The 18393-nt window shown below is 44.6% G+C and overlaps 1 protein-coding gene across 3 annotated transcripts in view; it reads left to right on the top strand.

The window, feature by feature from the left end:
- LOC122561888 (integrin alpha-E-like) overlaps nucleotides 1-18393 on the top strand; it is a 397374-nt gene that overhangs the window by 271762 nt on the left and 107219 nt on the right. For all 3 annotated transcript variants that reach the window (XR_006315137.2, XM_043714220.2, XM_043714221.2), the window contains 2 exons: nucleotides 2295-2374; nucleotides 13233-13313. Coding sequence is in view for 2 of the 3 variants with exons in the window: in XM_043714220.2 (XP_043570155.2) it covers nucleotides 2295-2374; nucleotides 13233-13313 (161 nt within the window). In the remaining variant the exon portion in view is untranslated. The remainder of the gene's footprint in view (nucleotides 1-2294; nucleotides 2375-13232; nucleotides 13314-18393) is intronic.

Raw genomic sequence — 18393 nt, 5'->3', positions numbered from 1 at the left:
TGTGACCTGCTGTTGTAGCCAGTGTTTACATCATGAGTCTAGTTGATTTTCTGGTTACTGATAACATCCAGGATGTCTCTAATGGGAAATTCAGTGGTAACACCATTGGATGTCAAGAAGCAGTGGTTGTTGTCTCTTATTAGAGATAGTTATTGCCTGACATTTATTTAGCATGAATATTATTTGCTACTTGTCACCCCAAGATCTTGTTGTAATTGAACTGGACTGCTTCAGTATCTGAGGAGTTGCAAATGGTGCTGAACGTTGAGCAATCATTAGCAAGCATCTCACTTCTGACCTTGTATTGGAGGGAAGGCCATTCATGAAGCAGCTGAAGATGGTTGGGCTTAGAACACTACCCTGAAGAAAGCAGAGATGTCCTGGAGCTAAACGACCATTTTCCTATGTGCCAGGGTAATACTGCAGGGTTCAGAAGATATTTGCCAGAATGTTGCCTGGAGTAGAGGGTTTGGGTTATAAGGTGAGGCTGATAAACTGGGACTTATTGACTTTTTTCACTGGAGAAGAAGGTGAGAGGTGATCTTCCAGAGGTTTATAAAATCATGAGGGGTATTGAGAAGATGAATGGCAGGTGTCTTTTCCCTATGGCGGGAGATTTCAAGATTAGGGGACATATTTTTAAGGTGAGAGAAGAAAGGTTTATGAAGGCATCAGGGCGATATTTTTACACAGAGAGTGGTTCATGTGTGGAACGAGTTTACAGTGGAAGTGGCGGATGCAGATATGGTTGCAACATATAAAAGACATTTGGAAGAATACACGAATAAGAAGTGTTTGGATATGTTTCATTTGGATATGAGCCGAGTGCAGGCAGGTATAACTAGTTCAGTTTGGGATTATGGTCAGCAATGGACTGGTAGGACTGAAAGGTCTGTTTCTGTGCTGTATGTCTCTATGATTCTATGACCAGTGGAGAGTTTGCCTACAGATTCCCATTGATTCCAGTTTTGCTAGGGCTCCTTGATACCACACAGGGTCAAACATGACCTTGACGTCATGGACATCACTCTAACCTCACCTCTGGTATTCAGCTCTTTTGTCCATGTTTGAATCAAGGCTGTAATGAGGTCAGGAGCTGAGTGACCCTGGCGGAATCCAAATGGGCATCACTGAGCAGGTTATTGCTGAGAAAGTGTTGCTTGACTGTTTATGACACCTTTTATCAGTTTACTGATGATTGATGGTAGACTGCTGGGGCAGTAGATGGCCTGCTCTATGTGTACAGGACATATCTGGGCAATTTTCCAGTTTTTCGGGTAGATGCCAGTGTTGTAGCTGTACTGGAACAGCTTGTGTATGGGTGTGGCAAATTCTGGTACACAGGTCTTTCAGTCATGTTGTTGGAATGTTGTCAAGGCTTTTAACCTGTGCAATATCCATTTCTTGATATTCGGTGGAGTGAATTGAATTGGCTAAAGACTGGTATCTGAGACTGAGAACCACTGAAGGTGGCAGAAATAGGTTATCCACTTGGCATTGCTGGCTGAAGATTGTTGTGAATGCTTTAGCCTTAGCTTTTGCACTGATGTACTGAGTTCTTCTATTATTGAGGATGGGTATGTACGTGGAGCCTTCTCCTCCAGTGAACTTCGTTAATAGTTCATCAACAAATTAATTTAAATAATATTTTTTTTCTATTCTTCTGACTGAAATTAACAGCTTCTTATTTTCCCCATTATAAATAATCTCCCAAATGTCTGAACACTTGACAAACCTCTCTCTATCTCTCTCAAATATTTTGGGCTTGATTTACAACTCAAATTAAGGAACCCAGCACCTGAATAATTTTCAGGTCCCAATCACCTGCTGTATCTGTAATGCTCACATAATTTCATCTGTAAATATAAATGCCTTAACTGTGTCAGAGGCAAGCTCATTACCCAATTAGTAGTGTTGAGCATTACAAGGTGATGTGTTGCCTTCATAGCTAGAATGGTACCTGCTGCTGCCTTGCAGAGGACAGCAGGCAGCACCTCTGAGGGCCAACTACTGAAGCAATCAAATGGCTAAATAGGATAGACTTGAAGCATCACTGGTTCTCCTTAGTGTTGCACCTTATTTTCCTACTGAATTAGTCTCCACTGCTACCCAGCCATCTTCTCCTACACCCTGATTATTTGTAAACACTGGCTAGGCATTGTCTCCAAATATCATTTCCGGTTCAGGGAAAATTTAATGGCACTTATTTTCGATCTTTAATGTTTCTAATCTGCTGCTTTCACCAGATTTATTATGGCTTACTTTCTTACTCTGATAATCTTTTGTAATGGCAGGTGGAAGTTTCTATTTCTTGGGATCTTGGAAGTGCACCATTTAAAGAGGAATTTGCATGTGTCAGCGTTAATGTTAGCAAGTAAGTTAAGAGTCACATAGTTGTACTTTGAATAGAATTTTGTTACTGTTTTTAAATGTTATCTCAATTATTTCATGATTCAATCAGATCTAATAAACAAAACTCAGAGGATGGAAGATAATGCGAGCAACTGAGGCCCAGTCAGTTGTTTGTACAAATTCAATATAACTTCTTTCTTTTATAGTTAAAACTTAAAACTATTTTTGTTGGCTTTTTGTACCTTAGTATCTAGAATCATAGAATTGACATTGTGCTAAAGGAGGCCATTTAGCCCATTGTGCCCACACCAGCTCTCTAAATGAGTATTATGACTTTGTCATTTCCCTGCCTTTTCCCCATAGCTCTGGACAATTGTTTTCATTCAAATAATCATCCAGTGCCCTCTTGAATGCCTAACTTGAAGCTGCCTCCACCACACCTCTGAGTAGCGCATTCCAGACAAGTGAGTTGCTGTATGAAAAAGTGTATTTTCTCACCTCACATTTGCTTCTATCACAAATGAATTTATACCTGTGACCCCTTGTTCTCTACCCCTTCACAACCTCCAAAGATCATTTTGTTTCCTGCACTCAATCTGAAATAATGACAGCAAAGAATGAACTTGTGATATGCTCTTTCTGCACTCTGTGGGATGCTGTGGACACTTCCAATGTCCCTGGTGACCATGTGTGCAGGACATGTGTCAAGCTGTAGTTCAGAGCTGCAGCTGTGGGTGGACACTGTGTGAGGCAGCATGATGTTGAGATTGTCCCACCACATTGAGTGAGCTAGTTGCATTAAAGATAATGATTTCACAAGCAGCATGGGATAGTGGCTACCAAGCACTGGAGATAAAGGCAGGTGGCGCATGAGTCCCTGTGACAGTTTCCCTGTCTAACAAATATATCATTTTGGATTTGGTTGGGGGAAACAACTTCTCAAGGCATAGAGCCAGGTGTGCCACCATTTCTAGCTGTGGTGTACAAGAGGGGTGGAAGAAGACTGGCAGGGTGGTGACAGGAGATTTAATAGGAAAGGAAACAGGCCAGTGTTTCTGTGCCTGCAAATGAGACTCCAGGATTGCTATTGGGAGAAAGTGAGGACCGCAGATGCTGGAGATCAGAGCTGAAAATGTGTTGCTGGAAAAGCGCAGCAGGTCAGGCAGTATCCAAGGAGCAGGAGAATCGACGTTTCGGGCATGAAGAAGGGGTCATGCCTGAAACGTCGATTCTCCTGCTCCTTGGATGCTGTCTGACCTGCTGCGCTTTTCCAGCAACACATTTTCATCCAGGATTGCTATTGGCTCACTTGTTCTGGGGTCAAGGATGTCCTGGAGAGGCTGTTGGGCATTCAGAAGGGGGATGGTGAACAGCCAGTGGTCATGGTCCTCAAAAACAAGGAAGAGGTTCTATAGATGAGTATGGAGAGTGAGGATGTAAATTGGAAAGTAAGATCTTACCACTCTCTATGTAAAGAAAAAAAGTGCCCCTCACATTTCCTTTAAACTTACTCCCTCTAACACTAAACGCATGCTCCCTAGTAATAAGACATTTCAACTCGGGGGGGGGGAAAGATTCTGATTGTCAACCCGATTTATACATCTCATAATTTTATAGGCTTCTAACAAGTCTCCCCTCAGCCTCCACCACTCCAGAGAAAACAACCCAAATTTTTTGTAGCCTCTCCTTATAGCTCACACCCTCTTATCTAGGCAGCATCCTGGTAAACCTTGTCTGCTGCTTCTCCAAAGCCTCCACATCATTCCTGTAATGTGTTGATCAGAATTGAACGTAGTACTCTAAGTGTGGCCTAACCAAAGTCTTGTAAAGCTGCAACATGATACTATGACTCTTGTATTCAATTCCCTAACCAATAAAGGCAAGCATGTTATACTCTGCCTTTACCACGCTATCTGACTATGTGGCCACTTTCAGGGAGCTCTGCTATTAACTGTATACTTATCCTTAAAATTTGATCTCCCAAAGTGCAGCACCTTACACTTATCTGGACTAAACTCCATCTGCCATTTCTCCGCCCATTTCTGCAACTGATCGATATCCTGCCTCATCCTTTTGGCAACCTTCTACATTATCCACAACTCCACCAATCTTTGCATCATCTGCAAACTTACTAACCCCCCCATCGACATTTTCATCCAAGACATTTATATATGTCACAAACAGCAAAGGACGCAGAATAGATTCCTCTGTAGCACCTCTCATCATGGAATTCTAGCTGAAAAGCACCCTTTCACCATTACACTCTACCTTCTATGGGCAAGCCAATTCTGAATCCATGTGGTCAAGTCACCTTGGATCCCATACATCTTAATCTTCTAGATAAACCTACCATGAGTGACTTTGTCGAAAGCCTTACTAAAATCCATGTAGACATCCATTGCTAAACCCTCATCGATCGCCTTTGTCACCTCCTCGTAAAGTTCAGTCAAGTTAATAACACATGACCTGTCCCGCAACAAAACCATGCTGAATGTCCCTAATTAGGCCATTCCTTTCCAAATGTGTGTACCTGAGAATTCTCTACCACAGCTTCCCAACCATTGATGTGAGACTCACCAATGTATAGTTACTGAATTATTCCTATTTCCCTTCTTGGACAGAGGAACAACATTAGCTACTCACCAATCCTCTCCAGTGGCAAGCAGGGATACTAAATCTTGGTCAAGGCCCCAACAATCTCCTTTCTTGCCTTTCTCATAACCTGGGATCTATGCCATCGGGCCCTGGGGACTTAGCCAACTAATGCTCTTCAAGAGACCCAACACCACTTTTTTTCTTGATCTCAAAATGCACTAGCATATAAGCATGCTCCATATTAATCTCACTACCCTCCATATCCTTCTCCTGGGTGAATACCAATGCAAAATACTAATGTAGGATCTCTCCCACATCCTCTGCCTTCAAGCACAAGTTCCCTCCTTTATCTTTGAGTGGGCCTACCTTCTCCCTAGTTATCCACTTGTTTTTAATGTATGTATAGAATGCCTTGGGATTCTCTTTAACCCTACTTGCAAGGATCATTTCATGGCCTCTCTTGCTCTCCTAATTCCCTGCTTGACTTCTTTCCTGCTTTCTTTATATTCCCCACTGGCCCTGGTTGACTTTAGAACATAGAACATTACAGTGCAGGAAAGGCTGAGGAACTTGAGGCTATTTTCTCAGCTCTCCATATTGCGATGACCTGTGGAACCAATCTGAAGCCCATCTGACCTACACTATTCCATTCTCGTCCATATGCCTGTCCGAGGACCATTTAAATGCTCTTAAAGTTGGCGAGTCTACTTTGATCTCCCACCCACAGCTTCCAACCTCATAGTCCGGGAACCCCGCACTGCCCGGTTCTACCTCCTTCCCAAGATCCACAAGCCTGACCATCCTGGCCGACCCATTGTCTCAGCATGCTCCTGCCCCACTGAACTCATCTCTACCTACCTCGACACTGTCCTATCCCCCCTAGTCCAGGAACTCCCCACATACGTTCGAGACACCACCCACGCCCTCCACCTCCTCCAAGACTTCCGTTTCCCCGGCCCCCAACACCTCATCTTCACCATGGATATCCAATCCCTCTACACCTCCATCCGCCATGACCAGGGCCTCCAAGCCCTCCGTTTTTTCCTCTCCAGACGTTCCCAACAGTACCCCTCCACCGACACTCTCATTCGTTTGGCCGAACTGGTCCTCACCCTTAACAATTTCTCCTTTGAATCCTCCCACTTCCTCCAGACCAAAGGGGTAGCCATGGGCACACGTATGGGCCCCAGCTATGCCTGTCTCTTTGTTGGCTACGTAGAGCAGTTGATCTTCCGTAATTACACCGGCACCACTCCCCACCTCTTCCTCCGCTACATTGATGACTGCATTGGCGCCACCTCGTGCTCCCGCGAGGAGGTTGAGCAATTCATCAACTTCACCAACACATTCCACCCTGACCTTAAATTTACCTGGACCATCTCTGACACCTCCCTCCCCTTCCTGGACCTCTCCATCTCCATCAGTGACGACCGACTTGACACTGACATCTTCTACAAACCCACCGACTCCCACAGCTACCTGGATTACACCTCTTCCCACCCTACCTCTTGCAAAAATGCCATCCCGTATTCCCAATTCCTCCGCCTCCGCCGTATCTGCTCCCAGGAGGAGCGGTTCCACCATAGAACACACCAGATGGCCTCCTTCTTTAGAGACCGCAATTTCCCTTCCCACGTGGTTAAAGATGCCCTCCAATGCATCTCATCCACATCCCGCACCTCCGCCCTCAGACCCAACCCCTCCAACCGCAACAAGGACAGAACGCCCCTGGTGCTCACCTTCCACCCTACCAACCTTCGCATAAACCAAATCATCCGCCGACATTTCCGCCACCTCCAAACAGACCCCACCACCAGGGATATATTTCCCTCCCCACCCCTCTCCGCCTTCCGCAAAGACCGTTCCCTCCGTGACTACCTGGTCAGGTCCACGCCCCCCTACGACCCACCCTCCCATCCTGGCACTTTCCCCTGCCACCGCAGGAACTGTAAAACCTGCGCCCACACCTCCTCCCTCACCTCCATCCAAGGCCCCAAAGGAGCTTTCCACATCCATCAAAGTTTTACCTGCACATCCACTAATATCATCTATTGTATCCGTTGCTCCCGATGCGGTCTCCTCTACATTGGGGAGACTGGACGCCTCCTAGCAGAGCGCTTTAGGGAACATCTCCGAGACACCCGCACCAATCAACCACATCGCCCAGTGGCTCAACATTTCAACTCCCCCTCCCACTCTGCCGAGGATATGGAGGTGCTGGGCCTCCTCCACCGCCGCTCCCTCACCACCAGACGCCTGGAGGAAGAACGCCTCATCTTCCGCCTCGGAACACTTCAACCCCAGGGCATCAATGTGGATTTTAACAGTTTCCTCATTTCCCCTTCCCCCACCTCATCCTAGCTTCTAACCTCCAGAAACTCGATCCCCTGACCTGTCCGGACTTGTCCGACCTGCCCAGCTCCTTTTCCACCTATCCACTCCACCCTCTCCTCCCTGACCTATCACCTTCATCTCCTTCCCCACTGACCTATTGTACTCTATGCCACTCTCTCCCACCCCCACCCTCCTCTAGCTTATCTCTCCATGCTTCAGGCTCTCTGCCTTTATTCCTGATGAAGGGCTTTTGCCCGAAACGTCGATTTTGCCTGTCCTCGGATGCTGCCTGAATTGCTGTGCTCTTCCAGCACCACTGATCCAGAATACTGTTGCAGGTAGGGCGTTCCATGCCCCTACTACTCTCTGAGTAAAGAAACTACCTCTGACATCTGTCCTATATCTAACATCCCTCAATTTAAAGCTATGTCTCCTTGTGCTAGCCATCACCATCCCAGGAAAAAGGCCCTAACTGTCTAACCTATCTAACCCTTTGATTATCTCATGTCTCAATTAAGTTACCTCTTAACCTTGTTCTTTTAATGAAAATAGCCTCAAGTTCCTCAGCCTTTCCTTGTAAGACTTTCCCTCCATATCAGGCAACATCCTAGTAAATCTCCTCTGAACTCTGTTCAAAGCTTACACATCCTTCCTATAATGTGGTGACCAGAATTGTATGCAATACTTCAAATGTGGCTGCGCCAGAGTTTTATACAGCTGCAGTATGATTTCATGGTTCTGAAACGCAATCCATCTACCAATAAAAGCGAACACACCATATGCAACCTTAACATCCCTAACAATCTGGGTGGCAACTTTCAAGGATCTCTGCACCTGGACGCCGAGATCTCTCTGCTCATCTACATTACCAAGAATCTTACCATTAGCCCATCTGCATTCCCGTTACTCCTTCCAAACTGAATCACCTCACACTTTTCCACATTAAAGTCCATTTGCCACCTCTCAGCCCAGCTCTGCAGCTTATCTCTGTCTGTCTGTAACCTACAACATTCTTTGTCACTATCCACAACTCTACAGACCTTAGTGTCATCTGCAAATTTACTAACCCATTCTTCAATGCCCTCATCCAGGTCATTTATATAAATGACAAACAACAGTGGACCCAAAACAGATCCTTGCGGTGCCCCACTTGTAACTGAACTTCAGGATGAATATTTACCATCAACCACCACGCTGTCTTCTTTCAGCTTGCTAATTTCTGATCCAAACCGCTAAATTGCCCTCAATCCCATGCCTCTGTATTTTGTGCAGTAGCCTACCATGGGGAACCTTATCAAACACCTTACTGGAATCCATATACACTACATTGACTGCTTTATCCTCATCCACCTGTTTGGTCACCTTCTTAAAGAACTCAATAAGGTTTGTGAGGCATGACCTACCCTTCACAAAACCGTGTTGACTATCCCTAATCAACATACTCCTCCCTAGATGATTATAAATCCTATTTCTTATAATCATTTCCAACACTTTACCCACAACCAAAATAAGGCTCACAGGTCTATAATTTCTAAGATTGTCTCTGCTCTCCTTCTTGAACAAGGGAACATTTGCTATCCTCCAGTCTTCTGGCACTGCAATCTCCTGCTTGGCTTCCCAGAGCATCCTAGGATAAAATCCATCCAGCCCAGGGGACTTATCTATTTTTACACTTTCCAGAATTGCTAACACCCCCTCCTTATGCACCTCAATCACATCTTGTCTTGTAGCCTATATCTCCATATTCTCCTCGACCACATTGTCTTTTTCTAGTGTGAATACTGACAAAAAGTATTCATTTAGTGCTTCTCCTATCTCCTCTGACTCCACACAAAACTTCCCCCTACTATGCTTGATTGGCCCTAATCCTACTCCAGTCATTTGTTTATTCCTGATATATCTATAGAAAGCCTTAGGTTTTCCTTGATCCTATCTGCGAGTGACTTGTCATATCCCCTCCTGGCTCTTCTCAGTTCTCTCTTTAGGTCTTTCCTGCCTAACTTGTAACCCTCATGTGCCCTGACTGAGCCATCACATCTCATCCTAACATAAGCCTTCTTCTTCCTCTTGAAGACAGATTCAGCTTCCTTAGTAAACCCGCAGCAGCTGGTCCTCGAATAAGCTCCACATTTCAGTTGTGGAGCTGCAGTTTCCTTCCCCATCCTATGCATCCTAAATCTTGCCTAATCGCATCGCAATTGCCTTTCCCCCAGCTATAATTCTTGCCCTGCGATATATACCTATCCCTTTCCATCACTGAAGTAAACATAACCGAATTGTGGTCATTATCACCAAAGTGCTCACCTATCTCCAAATCTAATACCTAACCGGGTTCATTACCCAGTACCAAATCTAATGTGGCCTTACCCATTGTTGGCCTGTCTACATAGTGTGTCAGGAAACCCTCCTGCACACATTTGACACAAACTGACTCATCTAAAGTACTTGAATTATAGTATTCCTGCCCTGCGGTATATACCTATCCCTTTCCATCACTGAAGTAAACATAACCGAATTGTGGTCATTATCACCAAAGTGCTCACCTATCTCCAAATCTAATACCTAACCGGGTTCATTACCCAGTACCAAATCTAATGTGGCCTTACCCATTGTTGGCCTGTCTACATAGTGTGTCAGGGTTTCCTCCCACAGTCCAAAATCTGCAGGTCAGGTGAATTGGCCATGCTAAATTGCCTGTAGTGTTAGGTAAGGGGTAAATGTAGGGGTATGGGTGGGTTATGCTTCGGCGGGTCGGTGTGGACTTGTTGGGCCGAAGGGCCTGTTTCCACACTGTAATGTAATCTAATCTAATATTTGGAAAGTTAAAGTCCCCATACAGCTACCGTGTTATTCTCACTCCTATCGAGGATCATCTTTGCTATCCTACCCTCTATATCTCTGGGAGTATTTGGAGGCCAATAGAAAACTCCCAACAGGGTGACCTCTTCTTTCCTGTTTCTAATCACAACCATACTGCCTCAGTAGAGGAGTCCTCAAATGTCCTTTCTGCAAGTGTATTATATTCTCCTTGACTAACAATGCCACACTGCCCCTCTTTTACCATTTTCTCTGTTCTTACTGAAACATCTAAATCCTGGAATCTACAATAATCATTCCTATCCCTGTTCTACCCATGTCTTTGAAATGGCCACAACATCTGAAATCCTAGGCTGCAAGTTCACCCACCTTATTCTGGATGCTTCTGGCATTGAAGTAGACACACTTCAAACCAACTTTTTGCCTGCCGGTGCTTTCTTGTGATCATGAAATCTTCGTTCTGACTTCATTACTGTCATCCTGCCGTATACTCGAACCACAATTTTGGTTCCCATCCCCATGCTGAATTAGTTTAAATGCGCCTGAAGAGCATTAGCAAAACCCAAAAACACGATCGGAGACATCATGAACCCTAGCACCAGGGAGGCAACACACCAACCATGAGTCTCTCTCGTTCCCACAGAACTTCCTGTCTGTCCCCCTAACTATAGAGTCCCCAATTACTAATGCTGTTCTCTTCCTCCCCCTTCCCTTCTGAGCAACAGGGACAGACTCTGTGGCTAGAGACCAGTGCTTCATTGCTTACCCCTGGTAAGTTTCCCCCTCCAACAGTATCCAAAATGGTAAACTGGTTGTTGAGGGGAACGGCCACAGGATATGCCTGTACTGCCTCGCGGTTCCCTTTCCGTCCCCTGACGGTAACCCGTCTGCATTCTTTTTTCACCTGTGGTGTGACTACCTCCCTGTAACTCCTCTCAATAACCCCGTCCACCTCCTGAATGATCTGATGTTCATCCAGCTCCAGCCCCAGTTCTCTAACACTGTTTTCAAGGAGCCGGAGTTGGGTGCGCTTCCCACAGATGCAGTCAGCAGGGACACTACTGGTGACCCTTACCTCCCACATTCTGCAGGAGGAACATTCAACTGCCCTAACCTCCATTCCCACTTTTCTAAATTCCCAATGAGACTACTGAAAAACTAAAAAAAAAGCAAAGAAACCAGTCACCTTAACATTTGGTGCACAGAACCTTTTTTTTGGTTCGAGGAGGAGCTTTAGCATCCTAAACCTTATATATGCTTCTTCTAAGCTTCACTAATTTACAAACTCTAGATTTTTCTATACCCCTAAGTAATGTTATATCATTTCCTCCAGTCGAGTCATAGAGTCATAGAGATGTACAGCATGGGAACAGAACCTTCTGTCCAACCCGTCCATGCCGACCAGATGCCACAACCCAATCTAGTCCCACCTGCCAGCACCCGGCCCATATCCCTCCAAACCCTTCTTATTCATACACCCATCCAAATGCCTCTTAAATGTTGCAATTGTACCAGCCTCCACCACTTCCTCTGGCAGCTCATTCCATACACGAACCACCCTCTGTGTGAAAAAGTTGCTCCTTAGGTCTCTCTTGTATCTTTCCCCTCTCACCCTAAACCTATGCCCTCTAGTTCTGGACTCCCTGGCCCCAGGGACAAGACTTTGCCTATTTACCCTATCCGTGCTCCTCATAATTTTGTAAACCTCAGTAAGGTCACCCCCGACTCTCCAGGGAAAACAGCCCCAGCCTGTTCAGCCTCTCCCTATAGCTCAAATCCTCCAACCCTGGCAACATCCTTGTAAATCTTTTCTGAACTCTTTCAAGTTTCACACCATCTTTCCGATAGGAAGGAGACCAGAATTGCACGAAATATTTCACAGTGGCCTAGCCAATGTCCTGTACAGCCACAACATGACCTCCCAACTCCTGTACTCAATACTCTGACCAATAAAGGAAAGCATACCAAGCGCCTTCTTCACTATCCTATCAACCTGTGACTCCACTTTCAAGGAGCTATGAACCTGTACTCCAAGGTCTCTTTGTTCAGCAACACTCCCTAGGACCTTACCATTAAGTGTACAAGTCCTGCTAAGATTTGCTTTCCCAAAATGCAGCACCTCGCATTTATCTGAATTAAATTCCATCTGTCACTTCTCAGCCCATTGGCCCATCTGGTCAAGATCCTGTTGTAATCTGAGGTAACCCTCTTCGCTGTCCACTACACCTCCAATTTTAGTGTCATCTGCAAACTTACTAAGTGTACCTCTTATGCTCGCATCCAAATCATTTATGTAAATGACAAAACGTAGAGAACCCAGCACAGATCCTTGTAGAACTCCATGGGTCACAGGCCTCCAGTCTGAAAAACAACCTTCCACCACCACCCTCTGTCTTCTACCTTTGAGCCAGTTCTGTATCCAAATGGCTAGTTCTCTTTGAATTCCGTGAGATCTAAGCTTGCTAATCAGTCTCCCATGGGGAACCTTGTCGAATGCCTTACTGAAGTCCATATAGAACATACCTACCATTCTGCCCTCATCAATCCTCTTTGTTACTTCCTCAAAAAATTCAATCAAGTTTGTGAGATATGATTTCCCACGCACAAAGCCATGTTGACTATCCCTAATCAGTCCTTGCCTTTCCAAATACATGTACATCCTGTCCCTCACTATTCCCTCCAACAACCTGCCCACCACCGACGTCAGGCTCACTGGTCTATAGTTCCCTGACTTGTCCTTACCACTTTTCTTAAACAGTGGCACCACGTTAGCCAACCTCCAGTCTTCCAGCACCTCATGTGTGACTATCGATGATACAAATATCTCCACAAGAGGCCCAGCAATCACTTCTCCAGCTTCCCACAGAGTTCTAGGGTACACCTAATCAGGTCCTGAGGGTTTATCCACCTTTGCCCGTTTCAGTACATGGAGGAATCTTTTATTTACAAAGATGTTCCAAGATTGTGTCTTTATAATGTCTGTACTGGACTCCTGCGGTATTCTGGATGTATACTAACTGAGCTTGTGGCTTCTGTTTTTATTTCAAATAGAGATTATTTTAGTACAAAATATTTTAATGTTTTTATTCAGCCATAGAATCAGTTGAGTTATGTTGATCTTGTCTTCTTCACAGCAAAAATGAAATTGGAAATGCTGTTCACAATACCCATAATATTCCTGTGAGACATGGCTTGAATGTCTTCCTGAAAGCAGAGTAAGTAATATATAGAGATTAATCTTTAGTTTTCTGATTTGGATGAGGGTGCTGCTAGCTAGGCCAATATTTATTGCCCATCCCGATGTTATGCCCGCCACAGTGTGTTTAACTCTTATATCTAATAAAGGATCTGTGAGTCGACTCTTAATAAAAAACAATGATATTTATTTATTTAACACAATTAATACTATAACAACAAGATACACTATAAACTAACAATTTACACTAAATGGAGCTGCACGGTGACACAGTGGTTAGCCCTGCTGCCTCACAATACCAGGGACCCAGGTTTGATTCCAGCCTCGGGCGACTGTCTGTGTGGAGTTTGCACATTCTCCCCATGTCTGTGTGGGTTTCCTCCAGGTGCTCCAGTTTCCTCCCACAGTCCAAGATGTGCAGGTTAGGTGAATTGGCCATGCTAATTTGCCCATAGTGTTATGTGCATTAGTCAGAGGGAAATGGGTCTGGGCGGGTTACTCTTCGGAGGGGTGGTGTGGACTTGTTGAGCCGAAGGGCCTGTTTCCACACTGTAGGGAATCTAATTAACTATTTTGTGCTTTAACTTAACTCTGGATGATCATATACCACCACACTAGATCTTGGCCTTGATCCATGTGGTGATGATCCTCTGGTTGTCTTCTCCTGGTGCTCCCCAAGGGTGTCTTCTCTTCACAGTGGTTGTTCTCAAGTTACTGGTGCTGAGGATGGTATTGCAGCGATTCTTATACTCAGTAGTTGTTCCAGCATTTTTGGGAAGGTCTTTAGTGTCCTCCAATAGATCAATCAGGGCTTGATCATCCTGATCGATTGGAACCAACCAGGCATCGACATGTCAATGGCGGGGTGGTCCTTGGGCATCCATTCCTGGAGGTGTTAGGTGCACATAGGTCAGGTAGCGCTCACCAAATATGGGTTTGAGATGCCCCCATGTCTGTAAACAGCTCAAGGTTCTGATTGTCCTGGGGATGATATTCAGGTCAATTAAATTCAATTCAAATTTAATTTATGCATATTGTATTGTCTGTAGTTGTTGGGTTAATTACATTCTGTGTGTAGCTTCAGCCTGTCTGCAGCATGTTTATTAGCACAGTCACTTTGCTCAAGGTGTGTTTCAATTTCCAAGCATGCCTCATTTATTGTTCTGTTTTCATAAATTCATCATTTTTGAGCAGCCCATCTAGCCACAGTCCCTCCTCTGGGTCTTGAACGCAAAGCGTAATGGATCACATAATTGCGACATGATCATCAGGCTCAAGCAAAGCACAGCTCTTACAGATAGTATATTTGAAATTCACACCTAACTATGATCAAGTAAACATCATCAAACTATATCTAAATGGAATATCAAAATTTGAACTTAAGGGTAATCAAGCAAATATAGTAAATTAAAATAAGACATTGGAGAAACAAATACAAAAAAAATTCTGAAGGACAAATGGAAGAATCAAGCAAACGTTATAAAACCAGAATGAATACTGATCAAGCAAGGGTTGCTGAGTACAAATGAATCAAAAGTGGTAGATTAAAATAAATAAGGTGTTGGAGAGAACAAACAAATACAAAAAAAACAAATGTATTAAACCACCAAAAAATCAAAAGGAAAAATTGAACAAACTTTGTAAAACCGGAGAATATTTTATACAAATAATAGGATAGTACATTTTAAACAAATAACATGATAACTAGTATTTACTGGGCTAACAGATATATATCTTGGTCTGTTCAGTGTTTCATGTGTGTTGTTTCCAATGCAGATGATGATCTTGATGAAATAGGTATTGCTTACGTTCCACGTGGTCATGGTTATCCTGGGGAGAGATCAAGGTAGTTTCTGTTGTTAGGCGAAAGTGAGGATTGGAGATGCTGAAGATCAGAGTCAAGAGTAGGGTGGTGCTGGAAAAACACAGCAGGTAGGCAGCATCCGAGGAACAGGAAAATCGACCTTTCGGGCGAAAACCCGTCATCATATCCTTGTCTAATGTCTGAACAGTTTCGACCTAATGTAATACACATGTCCTAACCCTCCTTCACATTTTTTAAAAAGAGGTATAGAAATGTGACCCCACGTGGAATGTTAATTGGGGTTTAGAGGCCTGGTAGTCTTCAACCTCCGTTTCTAGTGGTAGGGGTTAGGATGATTTAAATGACCTGACCATGGAGAGGTCAGAAAAGACTGGAATGAGGTGATCATCACGACCAACGATTTAAATATAAATGGAGATGATCCAATGAGATTAAAACCAAAGAATTGTGACCTAGATAATCCCATCAGTCCATACAAGAATAAGATCAGGTTAAAAGTTTTCTTGCTGAGTTGGTAGATTTGTTCTCAGGTGTTTTGTCACCATGCTAAGTAACATAGGTAACGTCATCAGTGAGCCTCCGATGAAGCACTGGTTTTCTGTCCAGCTTGCTATTTATGTGTCTTGGTCTGTTATGGTTTGATATCACTTCTGTTCTTTTTCTGAGAGGTTGGTAAATGGGGTCCAATTTGATATGTTTGTTAAAGAAGTTCCGGTTTGAATGCCAGGCCTCTAGGAATTCCTGTGCCAAGGTACATAAACAGGGGCCCCACCTCAGACTCATAATCTCACTTCCCGGTGGACCAACATACAAACTAACAAAGGAACTACAATGCAAACTGAAACACCTAGTGGAAGACTCAAGCCACTCCATCCACTCCACCCAAGAATTCCTTAACCTATTCAAAGACACCAAGGTAAAAGACGATGAGGTCAAGATTTCCTTCAACATGACGGCCCTATTCACATCAATAAACATCACCCCGGCCAAAGAAACACTGGCCTCATTGCTAGATGGACCAAGGACACAAACACCTGACAGCACCAACTCCATCAGCAAGCTCAGTATCCTCAAACTAGTAGACCTGTGCCTCACAACTCACTTTCACCTTCCACAACAAGATCTACAAACAAATCAATGGGACGCCTATGGCATCACCAATATCAGAACTCTTAACAGAAGCAGTTATGCAGAGATTAGAACGAACAGCCATTCCCATGATCCAGCCCAAGTTTTGAGTCCGCTATGTTACAAAACACAATAAATTAGAAGAAACCCACAAACATATAAACAACATCCTCACCGGTATAAAGTTCACCAAAGAGGAAGAGAACAGTAACAGACTCCCCTTCCTAGATGTCACAGTAAAATGAAAAGCCAATGGAAAGCTGCAGACCAATGTCTACAGGAAAGCCACACACTGACCAGATGCTCAACTACAGGAGCATTCATCTCAACACCCACAAATGGAGCTGCATCAAGACATTATTTTAACAGTCCACAACACAATGCTGCACCCAGAAACTACGAGAAGCCAAGGAAAAATACCTGTATAACATATTCAGGAACAACAGATACCCGATAAGCACAGTCATCCAATTCCTATACAACAGACCTAAACAAGAAGACACAACATGCCTAGAGACTCTTGGTCTTGGTCTGTTATGGCCACCCTGCCATACATTAAAGATCCCTTGGAGATGATGACCACACTACTCCAGCCCTGAGGGATCATGGTAGTCCACAAACCTACCATCTCACTGAAACTTTGTGGGCGGCATGGTGGCACAGTGGTTAGCACTGCTGCCTCACAGCACCAGAGACCCGGGTTCAATTCCCGCCTCAGGCGACTGACTGTGTGGAGTTTGCACATTCTCCTCGTGTCTGCGTGGGTTTCCTCCGGGTGCTCCGGTTTCCTCCCACAGTCCAAAGATGTGCAGGTAAGGTGAATTGGCCATGCTAAATTGCCCGTAGTGTTAGGTAAGGGGTAAATGTAGGGGTCTGGGTGGGTTGCGCTTCGGCGGGGCGGTGTGGACTTGTTGGGCCGAAGGGCCTGTTTCCACACTGTAAGTAATCTAATCTAAAACAGCTCCTGATGAATTTAAAGGACCCTGTACCAACAACAGAACAAACGTCACATAAAGGACTGCAACAAACATTACGTTGGACATTGGTCAGAAAACTAGCCACCAAGGATACATGAGCACCAACTACCCACCAAAAGACATGATCAACTATTACTAGTATCCATACACATAGATTAAGAAGGAAACCAGTTCAACTGGGACAATACATCCATCCTGGGACAGGCTAAACAAAGACATGCACAGAAATTCCTCGAGGCCTGGCATTCAAACCGGAACTCCATTGACAAGCGTATCGATTTGGACCCCGTTTACCATCCTCAGAAAAAGAACCGGAAATGATATCACCCACCACAACAGTCCAAGACATATAAATAGCAAGCAGAACAGAACACCACCTCTTCATCAGAGGCTCACTGATGATGTTATCTAACATAGTGATGAAACATCTGAGAACAAATCAACCAGCTCAACGAGCAAGCTTACAACCTGAGCTACAAATCGTCTCTAAAATCGTAAATGGGAATAAGAGTTGGAAGAGGTGTGAGATGCATATGAGCTTGGACGATCAGAAGCAGTTGCACATCACCTTGGTGGCTGTCAGGAGCTGTTCATCATCTGGATCACTGAATGAGTGCATTCATCAAATAGACACCCAACAGAGACTCATCATTGTGTTATGAATCCTTGATCTCTGGGAACGTGGCAATATTGTATCCTCCTGGTTCCCATGTTTGTGTCCTGTCATTCTTTGTAGTGGTGACACCCAGAATTACCATTTGGTGATCTGGGTCAGTCTGTTTTTCCATAGTCTGAAAATGTGTTGCTGGAAAAGCGCAGCAGGTCAGGCAGCATCCAGGGAACAGGAGAATCGACGTTTCGGGCATAAGCCCTTCTTCAGGAATGAGGAAAGTTTGTCCAGCAGGCTAAGATAAAAGCTAGGGAGGAGGGACTTGGGGGAGGGGCGTCGGAAATGTGATACGTGGAAAGAGGTCAAGGTGAGGGTGATAGGTCAGACTGGGGTGGGGGCGGAGAGGTCAGGAAGAAGATTGCAGGTTAGGAAGGCGGTGCTGAATTCGATGGATTTGACTGAGACAAGGTGGGGGGAGGAGAAATGAGGAAACTGGTGAAATCCGAGTTCATCCCTTGTGGTTGGAGGGTTTCTAGGCGGAAGATGAGGCGCTCTTCCT

The sequence above is a fragment of the Chiloscyllium plagiosum genome, unplaced genomic scaffold (assembly GCF_037043375.1).
Source record: "Chiloscyllium plagiosum isolate Xiang-an unplaced genomic scaffold, Cpla_swu_hap1 HiC_scaffold_31, whole genome shotgun sequence".
NCBI lineage: Eukaryota > Metazoa > Chordata > Chondrichthyes > Orectolobiformes > Hemiscylliidae > Chiloscyllium > Chiloscyllium plagiosum.
Note: the sequence above shows the minus strand (reverse complement) of the source record. Positions and strands in the feature narration are given on the sequence as shown.